Source organism: Rhinoderma darwinii, chromosome 5 (genome assembly GCF_050947455.1).
Source record: "Rhinoderma darwinii isolate aRhiDar2 chromosome 5, aRhiDar2.hap1, whole genome shotgun sequence".
Classification (NCBI taxonomy): Eukaryota; Metazoa; Chordata; class Amphibia; order Anura; family Rhinodermatidae; genus Rhinoderma; species Rhinoderma darwinii.
In genome coordinates, this window is record NC_134691.1 from 190,203,858 (window position 1) to 190,220,816 (window position 16,959).

General features: G+C 43.7%; 2 protein-coding genes across 4 annotated transcripts in view; one reads left to right on the forward strand and one right to left on the reverse strand.

Moving 5' to 3' along the window:
- Positions 1 to 334: 334 nt before the first annotated feature.
- PIGM (phosphatidylinositol glycan anchor biosynthesis class M) lies at positions 335 to 11,523 on the reverse strand. Of its 2 annotated transcripts, none has more exons than XM_075826826.1 (6): positions 11,321 to 11,523; positions 9,349 to 9,715; positions 3,563 to 4,116; positions 2,683 to 2,941; positions 1,630 to 1,731; positions 335 to 535 (listed from the first exon to the last, which is right to left on the reverse strand). In XM_075826826.1, exons 2-6 carry the CDS (start codon positions 9,559 to 9,561, stop codon positions 365 to 367), a joined length of 1,299 nt encoding a protein of 432 aa, XP_075682941.1. In that variant the 5' UTR covers positions 9,562 to 9,715; positions 11,321 to 11,523; the 3' UTR covers positions 335 to 364. The 2 variants fall into 2 exon arrangements, with proteins under 2 accessions (XP_075682941.1, XP_075682942.1); XM_075826827.1 differs by lacking the exon at positions 11,321 to 11,523 and adding an exon at positions 10,995 to 11,081.
- A 4-nt stretch (positions 11,524 to 11,527) lies between these two features.
- PDCD6 (programmed cell death 6) overlaps positions 11,528 to 16,959 on the forward strand; it is a 35,210-nt gene continuing 29,778 nt past the window's right edge. For both annotated transcript variants that reach the window (XM_075826828.1, XM_075826829.1), the window contains exon 1: positions 11,528 to 11,618. In XM_075826828.1, coding sequence (XP_075682943.1) covers positions 11,557 to 11,618 — 62 coding nt within the window. In that variant the 5' untranslated portion in view covers positions 11,528 to 11,556. The remainder of the gene's footprint in view (positions 11,619 to 16,959) is intronic.

Genomic DNA, 16,959 nt, shown 5'->3' on the forward strand with positions numbered 1-16,959 from the left:
ACATCACGCCGAGACCAGTCGTATGACGGATCCAGCACCGCTGTCATGCTTTCCATTATAACGGAAACTATGAAGTTAGTGTGAACAGAGCCTAAGACATCAGCAAGCATAGAAGGACATAGCGTTTATTGTCCACCAAACCAAGTATAGTTGCTACATACAGCACCATATAGGTTTTAGATTTAGCTCCCCACCACATCCATAGGTCAATCCTAGTGAGATATCAGCCGTATCATTGTTGGTATTGTCTAAGTGCAGAAGTAAAGCAGTCACTTATTAACCACATTCTTCAGAGAAAAATGCCCCAATAAAGCGTAAACAGCAGCAGAATGCGGGAGTGTGGCCTAGACAACTGACACCAGTGTTACTGTAGTTTATGTTTTCTAATGTCTTCTCCACGGACTTTGTAGTTGACAATGATTTGGGCGAGAACATAACTATTTACAATGAGGAAGGCCAGCCCAGCCAGCCAAACGAGTATGAATGTGTTTAGTCCTTCAAATTCCAGAAAGTAGGCTGGAGCTAGCCACATTGCCTGCAAGACCAAAGAAATCAGTATGTTAGTTTCCAGCGGACAAATTGTGTTAAAAGCAAACTTCTCGTCAAATATAATGCGATAGAATGCAACTTATTGTATTTACATGTACAAGATCTTATTGTGGATGGACAGCATGCCTGCCATCCAGCACAGGGGAAAAAGAGAAAACTTCCCAAATGGAAAAATAAATTAGGGAATGCTTCCCTTCCTCCCTGTGCTGTGACCCGTTCTCATTTTTGGTGAATAAAGAGGAGAACTCCATGGTGACTACCGTCTAAGTTCGGACGTGGCAGATTTTCAGTGCAGATTCTGTTACAGATACTGTACATGTGAGCAAGGTTTTCAAAACCCCATCCACATGTAGCAGAAAATATATGTGGGGATTTCAGGGTATGCGGCTGATTTCAAAATTCTATATTTTTTTTATGACACGTTTGTATTTGGCCTAATAGAGGCTAAACACTAATAGATGGATTACATGTTTAGAACATGTGCCAATCTGATTACATGTGCCAAGCTGATCATGCTCTTTTAGGCCCTGTTTACATGGCGTGTGTTCGAAGCGTTTTTTTGGCGTGTTTTACGCACCAAAAAATAAGTCAAAAACGCATGAATTAAGCTTCCCATTGACATCAAAGGGAAAGCGTACCATTAGCCATACAACACATTTCGTGCGTAAAATGCGCCTAATTCCCAGTCAATGGAAGTCCTAATTATGCGCCGAAAGCACGCACAATACGTGTCAAAAACGCCTGTGTTTTTTTGAGTGCTTTGTGAACAAGGAAATAAAAAGAAGGATCATGTAACCATATGAAGATTTCCAACATATTGGAAAATGCCCTTGTTTGATATTTAGTATATCTGATTGTAAGAAACATTCGTTAAAGGGATTCTAAACAAATGTTGGGTTACATGTATGGAAAACAGCATTTCATGGTATAAAGGGGTGTTATGTATAAGGTTAATTTTAGCTTCATGTTATAGCCACATGTCAAAACCTTTTTAATAATATAAATTTCCTTTAAATTAAAACATTTTAACCAGATGGAAATCGGCCTCATTAATACACAAATACGTCAAAACTGGGTTACCTGTCCACCAAACCATAAAAGAAGAAGAAATGTGCTCCGTTGCCATGAGATCTTCAGGCCAGGCATAACCAGCGGCAGAAGGCAAAGGTACCACAGGAAATACTTAAGGAAAAAAAACAAAAACATATTGTTAATGATATCCAACATCTGACTAAAAATTTTACTGAAATGTTCTATAAAATGTAAAACTTTAGAGTACACAATACTAGACAAGGATGCCATCCAAAGCTGAAAAACACAAGACATACATTCCTTAACATTGATGCCAATTATAGAAAATGTTTCTTTTTTTTTTTGTGCTGTTTTTTTCTTTCTTTTTTTTTTTGTGGCTATCCATTTTGATTCCAATTCTAGTTTTCACAATGACCACTAGAGCAGACACAATAGGCTGACGCTTCCTGTTTTCTGCCCCTTGTAGAGTCATCACTTAGGGCTTATTCACACGAACGTTGTATCCGTCCGTGTGACGGCCGTTAAAACAATGGCCGTCACATGTATTTCAATGGGGCCGTTCACGCAGCCGTTGTTTTAACGGGCCGTGTGATAGACTCAAGTCTCTGAGGGATCCGTAAAAACGGGTCCCGCTTGAGTTTTTCACGTCCGAGTTTACACTCGGTCGTGTGAATCTAGCCTTACTTGAAAACTGTAATAATCTATGACATTTCGCTGACAATTGACCAATTCATTTCAGCTGCCATAAAGCACACTCACCTTGTTGCACTCCCTATACAGACAAAACAGACAGTGTGTATTTCCAATATGGCCACCCCCCAGGGAAGGTTTTATAAAGAAAGAATAAATAACTACAACATGTGAAAAATAGAACAAACACATGATTTCTCTACTACAGACTGATCTATTCGAATCAATGAAACTAAAATCAAATGCATGAAACCTTCCCATTAACTATGAGTATTAGAATAAGATGTCTCCAGATAGAAAAGTAAGCAATATAACCTTCAAAGATAACATCTAGAGATGGTAAGGGCAATAATAATTCACTTGGCGAGCCATATTACATTAGAATTTGGTTCAGCCATGATTCCAGCTTACCTGAGATGTGCACACTTTATTGAAGCTCACAAAGATGGCGGTGTGGAGGAAGCAGCAGAAGGCTAGGTCTTTATAGTAGGCAATGGATACAATAGTTAGCAGCAATATCTGAGGTAGAAATGCAACAAGGCCAAGTAAAAAGCTCCAGTCACTCTCTGCCGTTAAGTAAAGCATGTAGAAGTATGGCGAGAAATTGTGTCGAATATCTCTCCTGGTCAAGTGATAGAGGTAAGTGTGCTCAAGGAAATCCCAGCCATAGCTGCAGAAAAAAAACAGGTATAAAGTAAGGTTGAGCCTGTGTAGAAGAATTTTTGCAGTGCTCTACCAAAGCTCAGGCCACACGGTGAACTCCACAGCTTATTTCCAACTACAAAAAATGGATCAGATAACGCATAGGTTTCAAACAAAACTAGCAATAACTGCAACACAAGTAGGCAGCAGGCCCAATATTGATATATGTAAGTCCCAGAACATCCCAATGTCGAATAGTGGTCCTCTCAAAATCAAGAGGGTCATTGGGAAAATACACTGGTCTATTATACTGCGTTTCGATATTAGCATTGGTCAATTTGACCAGTAATACTCGGTCCGAAACGTTGGCCATGTGATCACGATTGAAACAGTGATAAATACGGTGTAATTAGCATCATGCTTTCATACTTCTAGAATATTGTGAAAAGAAAAGCAAATGTTTAAATGGTTGGGAAATACACTCCGCCATCGAGTACCGCACTCCTCATTCAGAGACTACAGTTGCTGTAAATGGAGTCTCTATTCTGTTGAGGCGCTCAAACTCCTCACACTCCTAAAGAGAACGATTCAGGTAATAAGCGTCTATTAGGGAATGGATAATCAACCTAAAAAATAGAAAAAAACTTACCTACTGTAGAAGACAAAACTTAGTGTGAATAAGGTTAAACTAGATACAATCCCAAAGGTTAGAGTGTCCCAATTGAGGAGCCTCGGGAAGAGCCCCCAGGATTTTGTAAAGCGTTTCAGAACTGATCCAACGTGTGACCGGTTTCCCTCAGTTCTTGGTGTTTGTAGTGACAATGCAATGGGCAGAAGATAAGTCACAGGATAGATCTTCAGGTGCACAGAGAGACCATAGAGAAGTGCGGCCTTTACAAGGTGACGTTTCTTCACATAATACAGAGCCGATAAGACAAGAACAGCCAAAACCGATTCTGCATTTCCCCTGCTGGACACGGCCATAGGCAATGGGTTAAAGAGCCAGAAAGCACAGTACTTGCTAGCAGTGTGATATTCCAAGCCTTGGAGGGTGAGGATTCTGTGGATTAGGAACGCTGCAATTAAATCACAGCACACAAACAATAACTTCCCATAAACTTCTGTGAGGTAGATGTTTGGTGTTAACATCCAGGCGAGTAATGGAGTGTAACGATATGTTGCTCTCTCATAAGGAGAAGATCCCTGAAATGAGAAAGAGGAAATGGTTATTCAGTAGTAATGCCCAATACATAGCTTGTAAAAAACACCATCAATTTTTCCATGTTTTTTTTACATACGTCGTTTCAGGCGTTTCCCTACAGGATTCTTTATAGGGAAAAAAAGCCACCAAACAAACCCCATGCTATGATTTCAAAGAAAACACCACTGACCCAAAAAAGGCTAGACAAAATAAAAACGCTACCAAAAAGAATGTGCTGCTTGTGGTGCATTTCATTAATGACTATTGACTTGAAGTAAACATCAGGGCTGAACTAAGTTGCGACAGGATACTGCAGTGGGGGGGGGATGTATACCAAAGCTCCAACGAGCTTCAACATATATATTAGTAGTGAAGCAGCGGCACTGGAGCTGAGGCAATATGGGATGTGGTCAGGGACACACTCGGGCAGCATAGGTGACAGGAGTGAGGGTGTCAGGATCCCGTCACTGCTCTGACAGGACTGTGTAAAGGATGGGCACTGTCGTTGCAGTGGGAGCAGCAGCCGGAAGATCAAAGTTTGTCCCGGACAGAACAGCTCTCCAGCACTTGTGTGAATGAGCTGCTGCTGAAACCTCTCTCTGCTCTGACTGGGGACTCTGTTCCACGCCTCACAGATGCTCTAGTGACGTAACTGTCCATATATGGACAGTTACTGGAGATTCCCCAGGGATGTTACGTCTGACAGAGGCCTGTGACTTGGATGGCAAATGTTTTGGTCACATCAGCATTCAGTTTCTGTTGATGGTTTCCGTCAGGGGAACCCATCAACGGAAAGGCAAACAGAAACAATAGCTTCACTATTGATTTCAGCTTCCTGCTGCTACTCCCAACACAACGACAGTGCCCATCCTTTACTCAGTCCGGTCAGAGCAGTGACGGGATCCTGACACCCTCACTCCTGTAATCCAATGCTGCCCAAGGGGGACCCCCAACCACATCCCCGATTGCGTCAGCTCCAGTGCCGCTGCTTCACTACTCATATACATGATTGACAGGTGTTTCAGCACGTGGAGCACTGAGGAAGCTGGGGATGTGGCCAGGGTTCCAGAACTTTGTATAGTATATTGCACGTAAGACATCCCAGCTTCTTTGTGCCTCCCCTCTCTGATTCCCAGATGTCAGAGGGGGTTGCTGGGAGCCCAACACAGGACCACACCATCCATGAGGGGAGATGAGCCACCTCCTCCTGCACTATAATTGTACCTGCGTCTATAGGATGCAGATACAATTACATGCCTAAGAGCTGAATGGCGGGGCACATTCCGTGACACACTATTCAGCGCCTTTCAATGACGTAAATAGTGCGATGAATGACAGGGCAAGTCATTCTGCCCTGTTAATCAGTGCCTTTCAATGACGCAAGAGGCGTGATGACGTCATCGCGCCGATTGTGTCTTTCAAAGGTGATGATTGACAGGGCAGAATGACTTGTCCTGCCACTCAGGGCCTTTGCATTACCAAAGGACAACGTGGGAACGGGCTTAGGTGAGTATGTAAAGTGTTTTTTTCTGTTAAAAGTGTCAGGGGCAATATGTGGAGCACTATCTACAGGCGGGGGCTATATGTGAAGCACTAACTACAGGGGGGCTATATGTGGAACCCTATCTACAGGGGGGCTATATGTGGTGCACTATCTACAGGGGGGGGCTATATGTGGAGTACTTTCTACAGTCGGGCTATATGTGAAGCACTAACTACAGGGGGGCTATATGTGGAGCACTACAGCGGGGCTATATGTGGGGCACTATCTACAGGGGGGCTATATGTAGAGCACTATCTACAGGGGGGCTATATGTGGGGCACTATCTACAGGCGGGCTATATGTGGGGCACTACCTACAGGCGGGCTATATGTGGGGCACTACCTACAGGGGGGGCCATATGTGGGGCACTATCTAGAGGGGGCTATATGTAGGGCACTATCTACAGGGGGCTGTATGTGGGGCACTATCTACGGGGGCTACTATCTACAGGGGACTCTATGGGGGCCACTAGCTACAGGGGGATCTATGTAGGGCACGAACTAAGGGGGGCACTATCTACAGGGGCCTCTATAGGGGGCACTATGCAAGTGGGGCACTGTCTACAGAGAGCTCTATGTGGGGGACTCTACAGGGGGCTCTATGGGGGGCACTATCTTCATGGGGCATTGTGTGTGTGTGTGTGTGTGTGTGTGGGGGGGGCACACAGTATTTGGTGCTATTACAATCAGGGACACAGTGTATGGTTCTATTATAATTAGATGGCGCTGTTATATTTAGGGGCGTAGTGTGTGGCACCATGAGAATTTTATCTTCGTTTATAGGTGTAGAAATGTTTGAAAAGTGAGAAGCTGGAGACATCTGAGCGGAAAACTGCAGAAATTGCATGGGAACTTAGTGGAAATGCTGCAGACATTTTCTGCAGCAATTCCGTAACGTGTGGACAATCCCTTAGGCCGGGTTCCCACGCAGCGTAAATGCTGCAGAATTTCCGCAACGGAATTCTGTGCGGAAATTCTGCAGCATTTACAGTAGCAGCAAAGTGGATGAGATTTAGTTAACCGCAGCGTAAACGTTAATAAACTGACCTGTGGTGCGGAATTTAAATCCGCAGCATTTCAATTTATGCTGCGTTTTAGTTGATTTCCTGTTGCGGTTTTTCCCCATTGAATGCAATGGGGATGCAAGACCCGCAACAGAAGGCCAAGTGTTGTGACTTTTGCAGCGTATTCGCAGCGATTACGCCACAAAAATTGCATCTATGGAAAAATAAAAAAACATACTTACCCAGAAGTTTGTGTTTGTTCGTCCGGTCCAGTCTCCTGGTGTGACGTTGCATCCCATGTGACCACTGCAGCCAATCACAGGCTGTAGCGGCGGTCACATGGGATGAAACAGCATCATAGGGCTGGCCTCCTGGGATGATGTTACATCCCATGTGACTGCCGCTCCAGCCAATCACAGGCTGCAGCGGTCACATGGGCTGCAGCATCATCCAGGGAGGTCGGACCGGACTGCACAGGTGGGACGCGTCTCCATAACAATGGCCTAGGTAAGTATGAGCGTTTTTTTCCGCAGTGGACAATCCGTCTGACAGAACGCACCATTTTTCGGACGGAATGCATTGCGGTTTCCAGGTCGGATACGCTGTGCAGCTTTTACACAGCGTATCCGACACATGGGAACCCAGCCGAAAACTAACCAACATTCCACTGGAGAAAAACGGCACCATTTCCTGCAGAAAATGGTGCGGATTTTGCTGTGTTTTTCCCAAGCAATTTAGTACACTTTCCGCAGCAGGAATTGACATGCTGCGGAATGAAAAAAACACACCACAGGTGAAATTTCGGGACGGAAATTTTATGCAGCGTGGAAGAAATTTGTTAAATCTCGCCCACTTTGCTACTACTGTATTTCGCTATGTATTTTCCGTCCGCAATTCCGGATGGAAAATACGCAGCAATTCAGTTACGTGTGGACAAACCCTAAAGAATGACCTGCATAAAAAAAAAAAAACTGCATCAAAAACTGAATGTGTAAGGGCTTGTCTACACATAGCGGATTTGCTGCAGAAAATTTCCACTGAATTTACGAATCAACTAGCAGACAATCCGCACCATTTCATGCGCTTTTTTAAATAGTGCAGATTTTTGCTGCGTTTTTTTCAAGGGATGTGTGATGGTGATATTTATTCTTCCTGTGTTTGTCATTTCCACCCTCGGTAAGAAATTCTGCAGCGTTTCTGCAGCAAATTACGCAGTACATCAGAAAAGTGCAGGAAATCAGTCCACTTCCTGCAACAATAATTGACATGCTGCGGAAATAAAATTACTCACCGCAGGTGAATTTCTGGACTGAATTTTTCCGCAGCGTGTGGATGGCATTTGTTAAATCATACCCACTTTGCAGCTACTGTATTCCGCTGTGTATTTTCCGTTCGCAATTCCGGATGGAAAATATGCAGCAATTCCATTACGTGTGGACATGATTCCTTCCTAAAGAAATGCTTTGGGCGTGTTATATTCCGTGATGCATTACATACATGGGAAATGCACTTGTGTACTGCACACCTTAATTATTAGATTACATGCTGCAGTATTGTTTCCGGTAATTCCTGCTGGATCTGCCACGGAGGCCCCAAACGGAGCCTCTAATGCAGATGTGAACAGGGCCTTCGGGTCAGTTCGAAAATTGCGTAAATACTGCAGTTTTTCCCACAACGGAATTTGTTGTGGAAAATCCGCAGCAAATACAGCAGCAGCAAAGTGGATGAGATAAAACAAATCTCATCCACATGCTGCGTAAATACTGAGCGGAAATAACACTCAGAAATTGACCTGCAGTGCGGAATCATATTCCGCATCATGTCATATGTATTTGCGTAAATGCTGCTTACTTGTTACAGGTTTTCTCCATTGAATTCAATGGGGAGGTAAATCCTGCAACAAATAGCAGTTGATGCGTTTTTTTGTGGTGGGTTCGCAGCAATTCCGCCGCAAAAAAAACGCAACTCAGGGGAAAAAAAACCTCATACTTTCCCAGAAGTCTGTGTTCCTCAATCCAGTGTGGCCTCCTAGGATGACATTTCATCCCATATGACCGCTGCAGCAAATCACAGGATGTAGCAGTCTCCTGGCATGAAACATCAGGCCGGCAAGTGCTGCAGTGTTCCGCAGCGGACATTCCGGGTGAAAAACGTCACCGCAGTTTTTCGCCCTGAATTCCCTGCGGCGCACAGGGTGGATACGCAGCGGGTATTATTCTGCGTATTCGCCCCGTGTGAACACAGCCTTATTCTGAAAATTCACTTGGAATAATAGCTAAACTCTGTTTCTTCTATGCATGTGAAAAACCAAGCGAGTCAATAAATAAAACAGACAACATGCTAGTGGCTTTCATGGCAGCCAGTTAGGGGGAATGAAGTGTTACATGTACTGACGTGCACTTTATTACTCACCTAGATCAGTGTCATCCATGGTACAGACTTGGCATGTAACGTATGTATATACGCCAAAATAGGGTAAACTCCTAAAATACCAGATAGTGGCAAGTGCCCGTGTTCTGGATACCTCAATACACATCATGATGATTAAGTGTGCTGGGCTCATCGGCTTCTACACTGTAGTGAGACAGACATTTCCTATGTTTTCATTAGGAGGACTCTCATTTGAGAATAAATGGTTTTGACCTTGGTTGTAGTAGATTCCAGTGCTGTACTGGCGGCAGGTATTACCTGTGTTATATACCGAGCAGCATCCGTGAAGACGTGGTAATCGATATCGGTGTATTTCACCAACATTGTGCGGTCTTGGTAAACGCCATATATTAAAAGGACCATCCTTGCCAGAAATGCAATTGAAAACATAAAAGGAAGTGTTAATAAACCATTCCGATGTCCTTTCCATGACGCTGCTTTCCTTTCCATTGCTATATTTTTGTTAGCCATGTCAAGACATGAATCCGCAAGTGGACTATGTGAGTCTATGACGCTTAAAGTGGAAATTGCACATGGCAAGTAATAATAGTCATCACGCTGTATGAGGAGGTTACTGGGACCATTCTTGACAGATGGAGTTGCTTGCTATTAAAAAGTTCTGTTTCTAAAATAAAATAAAAATAGTTATTGTTATTTATGAAGTGCTGTAAAACATTGCTATAAAATAAGGGATCATGCACTCTGGCACATAACATATACAACGTGTTTAGGCCGGTTTCACACGGGCATATATGGTCTGTAAAATACGGTGTGTATGTCGCCAGTATTTCCCGGACTGAACACACTGCAGGGAACCGGGCTCCTAGCATCATAGTTATCTATGACGCTGGGAGTCCCTGCCTCCCCGCGGGAAAACTGTCCCGTACTGTAATAGTGTTTTCAGTACGGGGCAGTTTTCCCACGGGGAGGCAGGGACTCCTAGCATCATAGATAATTATGATGCTAGGAGCCCGGTTCCCTGCAGTGTGTTCAGTCCGAGAAATACTGCCAACATACAGTCCGTATTTTACGGACTGAACACGCCCGTTTTTTTAACGGACCGCGTGAACGGCCCATAAAGAAGTAGGACGGATGCAAATCAGTCATGTAAAACTAGTTTTTCAAGGCCGATTTGACACCGTTCGTGTAAGTAAGCCATTAGGTTGGAGTACTCACAAATTAAAATGTCCCTGCCAAGGTGATCTCCTGCCAGATCCAACATCGGGTGTGGACAAACACTACCGCACGCTGGGTGGTACAGTTGCCATGGCAAACGTATGGTGCCTGGGGAGTATCGTGCACAGGTCCTTTTCCAATTAATAAGACCTGTGCACAATACTCTCAGGCTGTCGTACGGCTGCAATGGCAACTGTGCCACCCGGCGTGCAGTAGCATCTCTCCGTGCCCGATGTCAGATTGGATGAAAGATCACAATCACGTACACTATCACCTACAACAATAAAGATCTGCTAAGAAAGAGCAGGGTGCGCTCTGCTGGACTCAGCTCAGTCATCTATTACAGGGTCGCACATTCATTGAAATCGGGACGATAGGTGGCGCTGAGAGGGTGAAACTATGGCGCGTTAATCAACAAACACTAGGGCAATTGTATTGCGCTAAAAAACTGGTGTACATGCCGTGTGCCCGATTTGTTAAGTGTTTAAGATACTTTTTATGCCTCACTAGACACTTTCTTGAGTGTCTAGAAAAAGTTATGTGGCTTAGTGACATGCGCCACAATTTTGCAGCAAAATACCGGTCAACCAAGAGGTGTTATAAGTTAGAGAAAAATATTTAACATGTTTATCAGATGCACCAAATCTATCAATTTGTTGCGTCTTCCACTTGTCTCCTCTAAGTTTATGCAGTCTTTATTTTAGACAATATTAATAAATCTGTCCCACTGTGACGATTTGTTTTCACAATAATCCTCCCATCTATGGTCAGCGCGTGTTCATGTAGATCCCGGGGACTGTGAGTGACGAGGCGGCAGTCAGTACAATGCGGGAGATTGATCAAAACCGGCGCAAAGGGAAAGTGCCCATAATAGCAGCCAATCAGAGTCCAGCTCATATTTTTAAGACGCTCCTTCGAAAATGAAAGCAGCAACATAATTGGTTGCTAAGGGAAAGTCGTCCACTTTTCCCCGGCAGTTTTGATACATTTCCTCCATGAATTCACCACTTGAACAGCTTTATTTGTACGACCTTCACTGTCATTCCGTACTTACCCCTCATAACGAGTCAAATGCGGCAAGGACAGTGACTGGACGTATAGGGGACTCAAAGCGCACGGAGGGGGATGGAGGCGGGATCGACGCGTGTGCGGAAGGGGGAGTCCGGGTACGGGAGTGGCGGTGACACCTTCCGGGTTGGCTGAGGCGGCTACAGCCGGGTCGGGGCTGACTGTGATCGTTGGTGTAGGAGTAGAAAGTGCCTGACACGGCGAGCACACGGAGCTGCGGCCATGGCTTATCAGTACCAGTATCGTGTCCCGGACCAGTCCTTTCTCGTGAACGTCTTCCGCAGGTGAGGGGCACAGTCCCGGCGCCAGCTATGTTACACATGTAAGCACAGTGCCGGTCTCTAGTGGATTCTATCAGGAGACGCACGCTTATTTAAGGCAGATTGTAAATATTAATATATAGAAGATGTATTTGTGGATATTCTTAATAGAGGCACGTCCACTGGTGGCACCTCTGCTTTTCCTTTACAAAAGTAACTTTGCCACGGATGCCACCACAGATCAGGTCCACACGCAATTTGCCTCCAAGTAAAGATCGTCCCGCCTGTCTGATGTACATATGGAGGCATTTACAGGCTCTGCTGTTCCATTTTAATGAAAAATCTGTTTATTTTTGGGCAAATTGTTCCAATCAATATCTCTGCCCGCTGTACCAGTGTTGAATAACGATAAGTCGGTATGATCAGTGGGAATTCTGTACGTTTATTCCTACTCTATGGTTGGCTATGGACACTAGACTTTTGACGTTGGGTCCTGGCGATAATCTCATGCCTGCGATGACCAGCGGACTATCCTATGGGGATTGGGCAGGTTGGTTTCCTTCTGTCTGAGCCACGCAAGTTGCGTTTCACTGCCGCTTATCCCTGCTGCCACCATAGAAATTGCTTGTCTTTTCTGTCGAACGACCACATGGTGTAGTCGGGGATGATAGCCGGCAGCCAAAGGACTGTCGCTGGTGTCTGTGTTATGTAAAATATAAAAAGTACATATAACTGGTATCCCTGCAACCTTTTACATCGGCCGACACTCGAACGGGACATCATTGATCGGCGCTCGTTTGCTCCTGTCACACGGAGCTATGGATGGGGACGAGCGGTCGTGACTCTGATCGCTCGTCCCCATACATTAGTATCATGTCGGCAGCGCAGGGAGATTTGCTGCCGACAACGATAATATTTCACTTTTTTTAAAACGAAACAACCAGCAGATGATCGAGCGTTTGATCGTTCATCTGCTGTTCGCCGCCCTTTTTACACACGGAAATTATTGGCAACGAGCGTTATGTGAGCACTAGTCTGCCCGATAATCGTCCTGTGTAAAACCCCCTTTAGCGTCCCGTACTATAAAATGAATGTGTTGCTTATCCCCACAGTGAACGCCATAAAAATTCCTGAATTCCTAAAAATGGAATAAAGAACGATCAAAAAGTCGTATTCACCGCAAAATAGTACCAATGAAAAATACAGCTCGTCCCGCAAAAACAAGCCCTCATACATCTATGTCCATGGAAAAATAAAAATGTTATGACGCAAAACCAAATTCTTTTCTAAGAAAAACTTTTATTGTGCTAAAGTAGTAAAACAAGAAAATGTATAAAAAAAATTTTGCACTGACCCGCAGAATAAACACAGTCCGCAGTGGAAATCTGTAGCAGCCATTTTTTTTAAATTGGTTTCTATAAATTTTTAGGAAACTTAGTTCAGAAGTTGCAGAAAATAACAGTGTGGATTCTAGGCTGGGGTGCAGAATTTTCCCTCCGCAGCATGCTCATTACATTGCAGAGAAATACCGGAACTTCACTGAAACTGAAATCTGCGGCAAGTCCGCTGTGATATCCGTAACGTCTGAATTACCTGTCAAATCCGAAATTGTTGCTACAAATTCGCAACGAATCTGCACCAACATTTGCAACGGAAAAATTCTGCCATGTCTGAACATGCCCTTATACTGCACGGTCAACGGTTATATTATAAATATGTACCTTTAGAATTATGGCGATACAATATAAAACTTTTACTGCAAAAAAACAAGATCTCCTACGGCTATGTCGACACAAACATGGAAATGGTATAGCTCTCGAAACGCAGTGATGCAAAAAACGAAAATAATTGCTGTATCAAGGCCCGAAATAGCTGCATCCTCAAGGGGTTAAAGGACCGCTAAATGTCCCCAGTGTGTGGTGTTGCCTGTATTGTGTGTAAACAGAACATCGCTGTAGTTACCGTAGAATGCTAAGCTCTGCCCTGACTCATACTGACTAATGTCCGTTACTTAGGAGCTCTTCTTGGTGAATGAATCACAAGTATAAAGAAGACTTTGAGAAATTCGAAATACTTTTTGAATGATGTCACTTTTTCCAGGTGTGTGCCGGAACGTACAACGCCATTTGTCCCCCACTGCTGCTCATGACTGCGGGGTTGTAGCTTTGTGGACGGAGCCCTGTAGGAAACACTCCGGCTATTGTTTGTCCAGGGAGCCCACCAGGAATCTTCTACTTCTGTTCCTCAGTACCAGTTCTGGTTCTTCTTCCTAATCTATTTGCTTAGGTTGTTGTATTAAACTAGGACTTTTATTTGTCTATTCCTTATTGGTCGTATATACTGGGTGGGCAGATCAGGTTACCAGAATAGCTGTAATAATCTCTCTGAAGTATTCTTTAGGGACTACTTTCTATATGATGGAGTATGTATAATGATATAGTTGTTCCTCTAGCTCTGAACACCTAGTAGGATGGACGATATCCTCGTTATTTATTATTACTTCTCACATGATATCTGTCCTGTCCAATTATATAAGTCAGGTCGCTAAAGTCAAAGGTAATTTTTTTTTATGTTTTTTTTTTAGACTAGGGGTATATTATATAATATTCAGATCACAGCTGTCTACGGTACTACGGATCCATATATCCTCCGTACAGGCTCAGTTCACAGGGCTCTGCCGTATTGATGAACCCTGACAGTCATTCATGTGATAAAAGGCCACGAGCGCTATGCATGACCCAATGCCAGCAGCAGTCATTAGATATAAGATGTTTCCTCTAGATTGCTAGGAAAGCTCTTCTTTCTTTTTCAGAGATTTGTCTTCCCTGTCTGTTCCCAGAATGCTCTTCTTCCTTATTCTCGTACACGCATATGCAGTTCAACTAGGGCAGGGAGTTTATCAAATGAATTCGCCCTCAAGGCCTCTGACTGTTTTTTTTTGTTTTTTTTTAACAGAATCTTTAAGTTGATTCTTTAGTGGTGCCGTGCTGCAGGAGGAAGCTCCACCCTGCAACGCCTCGTCACCCGCCTGGTCTGCCCCATCTGACCAGCTGCGCCACGGTCTGTCTCTGCTTCCCAACGGAACTGCTTTTCTGTACGAAACAAAGGGCTACGGTACAAAACAGCAGTTCCGCGGGGAAGCAGGGACTCCTAGTATATTGCCACACCACCCTGTAGATATCACCCCTCTTGTAGATAGCGCCACCATCCCGCTGTAGATAGCAACCCCAGTCCCCTTTCAGAGATCGCACCGCCACCCCTTTAGAGCGTCGACAACCCCTGGTCTGGGATTCAGCTCCTAGTGGCATCTACAGTGGCGCTATCTACAAGAAGGATGGGGCAGGTGCTGTGATATGCCAGGGGGGGTGGGGGTGCGATCTACTATGGGGGGGGGGGGTTGGAAATGCTATCTGCAAGGGTGTGTGGCACTATATGGGGGGGGGGGTGTGGCACTATGTCACTATATGTGGGCACTATTTCACTCTGTGAACTGTGGCACTATCTACAGGGACATTGCGGCACTATCTACATGGGCACTGTGGTGTTTTCAGGGGTTTGGGACCAAAAAAAAAAAACCTGACCAAGGAAATCCTTTTGGAGACACTGATTCAATATGGACATGAAAAACTGACAATTGATCAGTTTTTAATGGCTATTTTTTTTTCACTGTCATGTGACTGCGTTCTATATGACTATCATGCCAGGAGTCCCGTTCACGTGTACCGTGGCCGGGGGGGAAATCCGGCTGATACATGACAGTTTTTCACGGTCCATTCAAGATTGTGTGAATCGGGCCTTAATGTCATTTATTTAACACCCCTTTGTGGGGCCGCTCCTGCACAGTGCTCAGACTTCAGACGCTATAATATAATCCCGCCCCAGAGTGCCCGCTTGGCACTATCTGCCTGACCCTGCTGCAATTTACACTGCTCTCGTCTAATGTCGGAGACCGTCTGAGGTGGTGACGGGCAGAGAGGGATGTTAGTGCACGCAGTGCAAAATTGATTATAGATTCTGTTAACCTGTTAGTTCGTTATAATCAATTAGATAGACATCTTTCAATTTGTATTTATGATTAAAAAAAAAAATATTTGCAGAGGATAAAAGTTGTGAAGTTACGTACGATTATAGCAATATGTTAACATTTTATTCATGTAAAGAAAATAATTTATTAAATTATCTCTTGGTATTACTGCGAAATAAACAAAAAAAAATAAGAAAATCGAGATTCAAATCAAATCGACCAAAGTGTTGAAAAAAAATCTAGATTAATTTTTTTTACAAAATCGCCCAGCCCTAAGTGCAACCAATTGTATGTTCCTTGCTGTGTCCTGTCATATTCTCCAGTGCAGTATTTGCTGCTGACGTGTGGCACGAGGGTCACTTAACTGAACAATACCAAACTTCTGTGGTCATACGAAAGAGGAGAAAATATTTCCATAGGTTATCTAGTGTATACATTCTAATTTATCTGACCTTGTTAAAGGTTTTTTTTCTGGTTTTGACAGTCCCTTTTAACCCCTTCCCTCTTTGGCCACTTTTGACCTTCCTGACAGAGCCTCATTTTTCAAATCTGACGTGTCACTTTATGTGGTAATAACTTTGGAATGCTTTTCTCTATCCACGCGATTCTGAGACGGTTTTCTCGTGACACATTGGACTTTGTTACTAGCAAAATTTGCTCGATACATTCAGTATTTAATTGTGAAAAACACCAAAATTTTGCGAAAACTTGTGAAAATTTACATTTAAAGTTAGAAAAATGTATCTGCTTGTAAGACGGGCAGTTATACCACACAAAATAGTCGCTAATTAACATCCCCCATATGGCTACTTTTCAACATCCTTTTATTTTTCTAGGACGTTACAAGGCTTAGAACTTTAGCAGTAATTTCTCACATTTTTCAAGAAAACTTCGACTTTTAGGGCCTTAAATATTAGAAACCCCCAATAAGTCACCCCATTTTAAAAACTTCACCCCCTCAAAGTATTCAAAACAGCATTTAGAAAGTTTCTTAACCCTTTAGACGTTTCACAGGAATTAAAGCAAAGTAGAGGTGAAATTTATGAATTTCATGTTTTTTGTTTTTTTTTTGTTTTGTTTTTTTGCAACCCCGAAAGTTTTACAAGAGAAATGCAATTAAATATTTATTGCCCAGGTTCTGCAGATTTAGGAAATATCCCACATGTGGCTCTAGCGTGCTAATGGACTGAACCACATGCCTCAGAAGCAAAGGAGCACCTAGAGGATTTTGGGGCCTTCTTTCTATTAGAATTTATTTTAGGCACCATGTCAGGTTTGAAGGGCTCTTGCGGTGCCAAAACAGTGGAAAACCCCCATAAGTGACCCCATTTGGGAAACTAC

Bases quoted from the DNA above. Each gene is read 5' to 3' on its own strand.
- PIGM (XM_075826826.1), bottom strand. From the start codon at position 9,561: ATGGCTAACAAAAATATAGCAATGGAAAGGAAAGCAGCGTCATGGAAA. The intron at 2,942-3,562 runs GTAAGTTTTTTT...TTTTTTCTGCAG, and splicing joins AGTTTTGTCTTCTACAGTAG to CTATGGCTGGGATTTCCTTG. The intron at 536-1,629 runs GTAACCCAGTTT...TTGGTCTTGCAG, and splicing joins TTTTATGGTTTGGTGGACAG to GCAATGTGGCTAGCTCCAGC.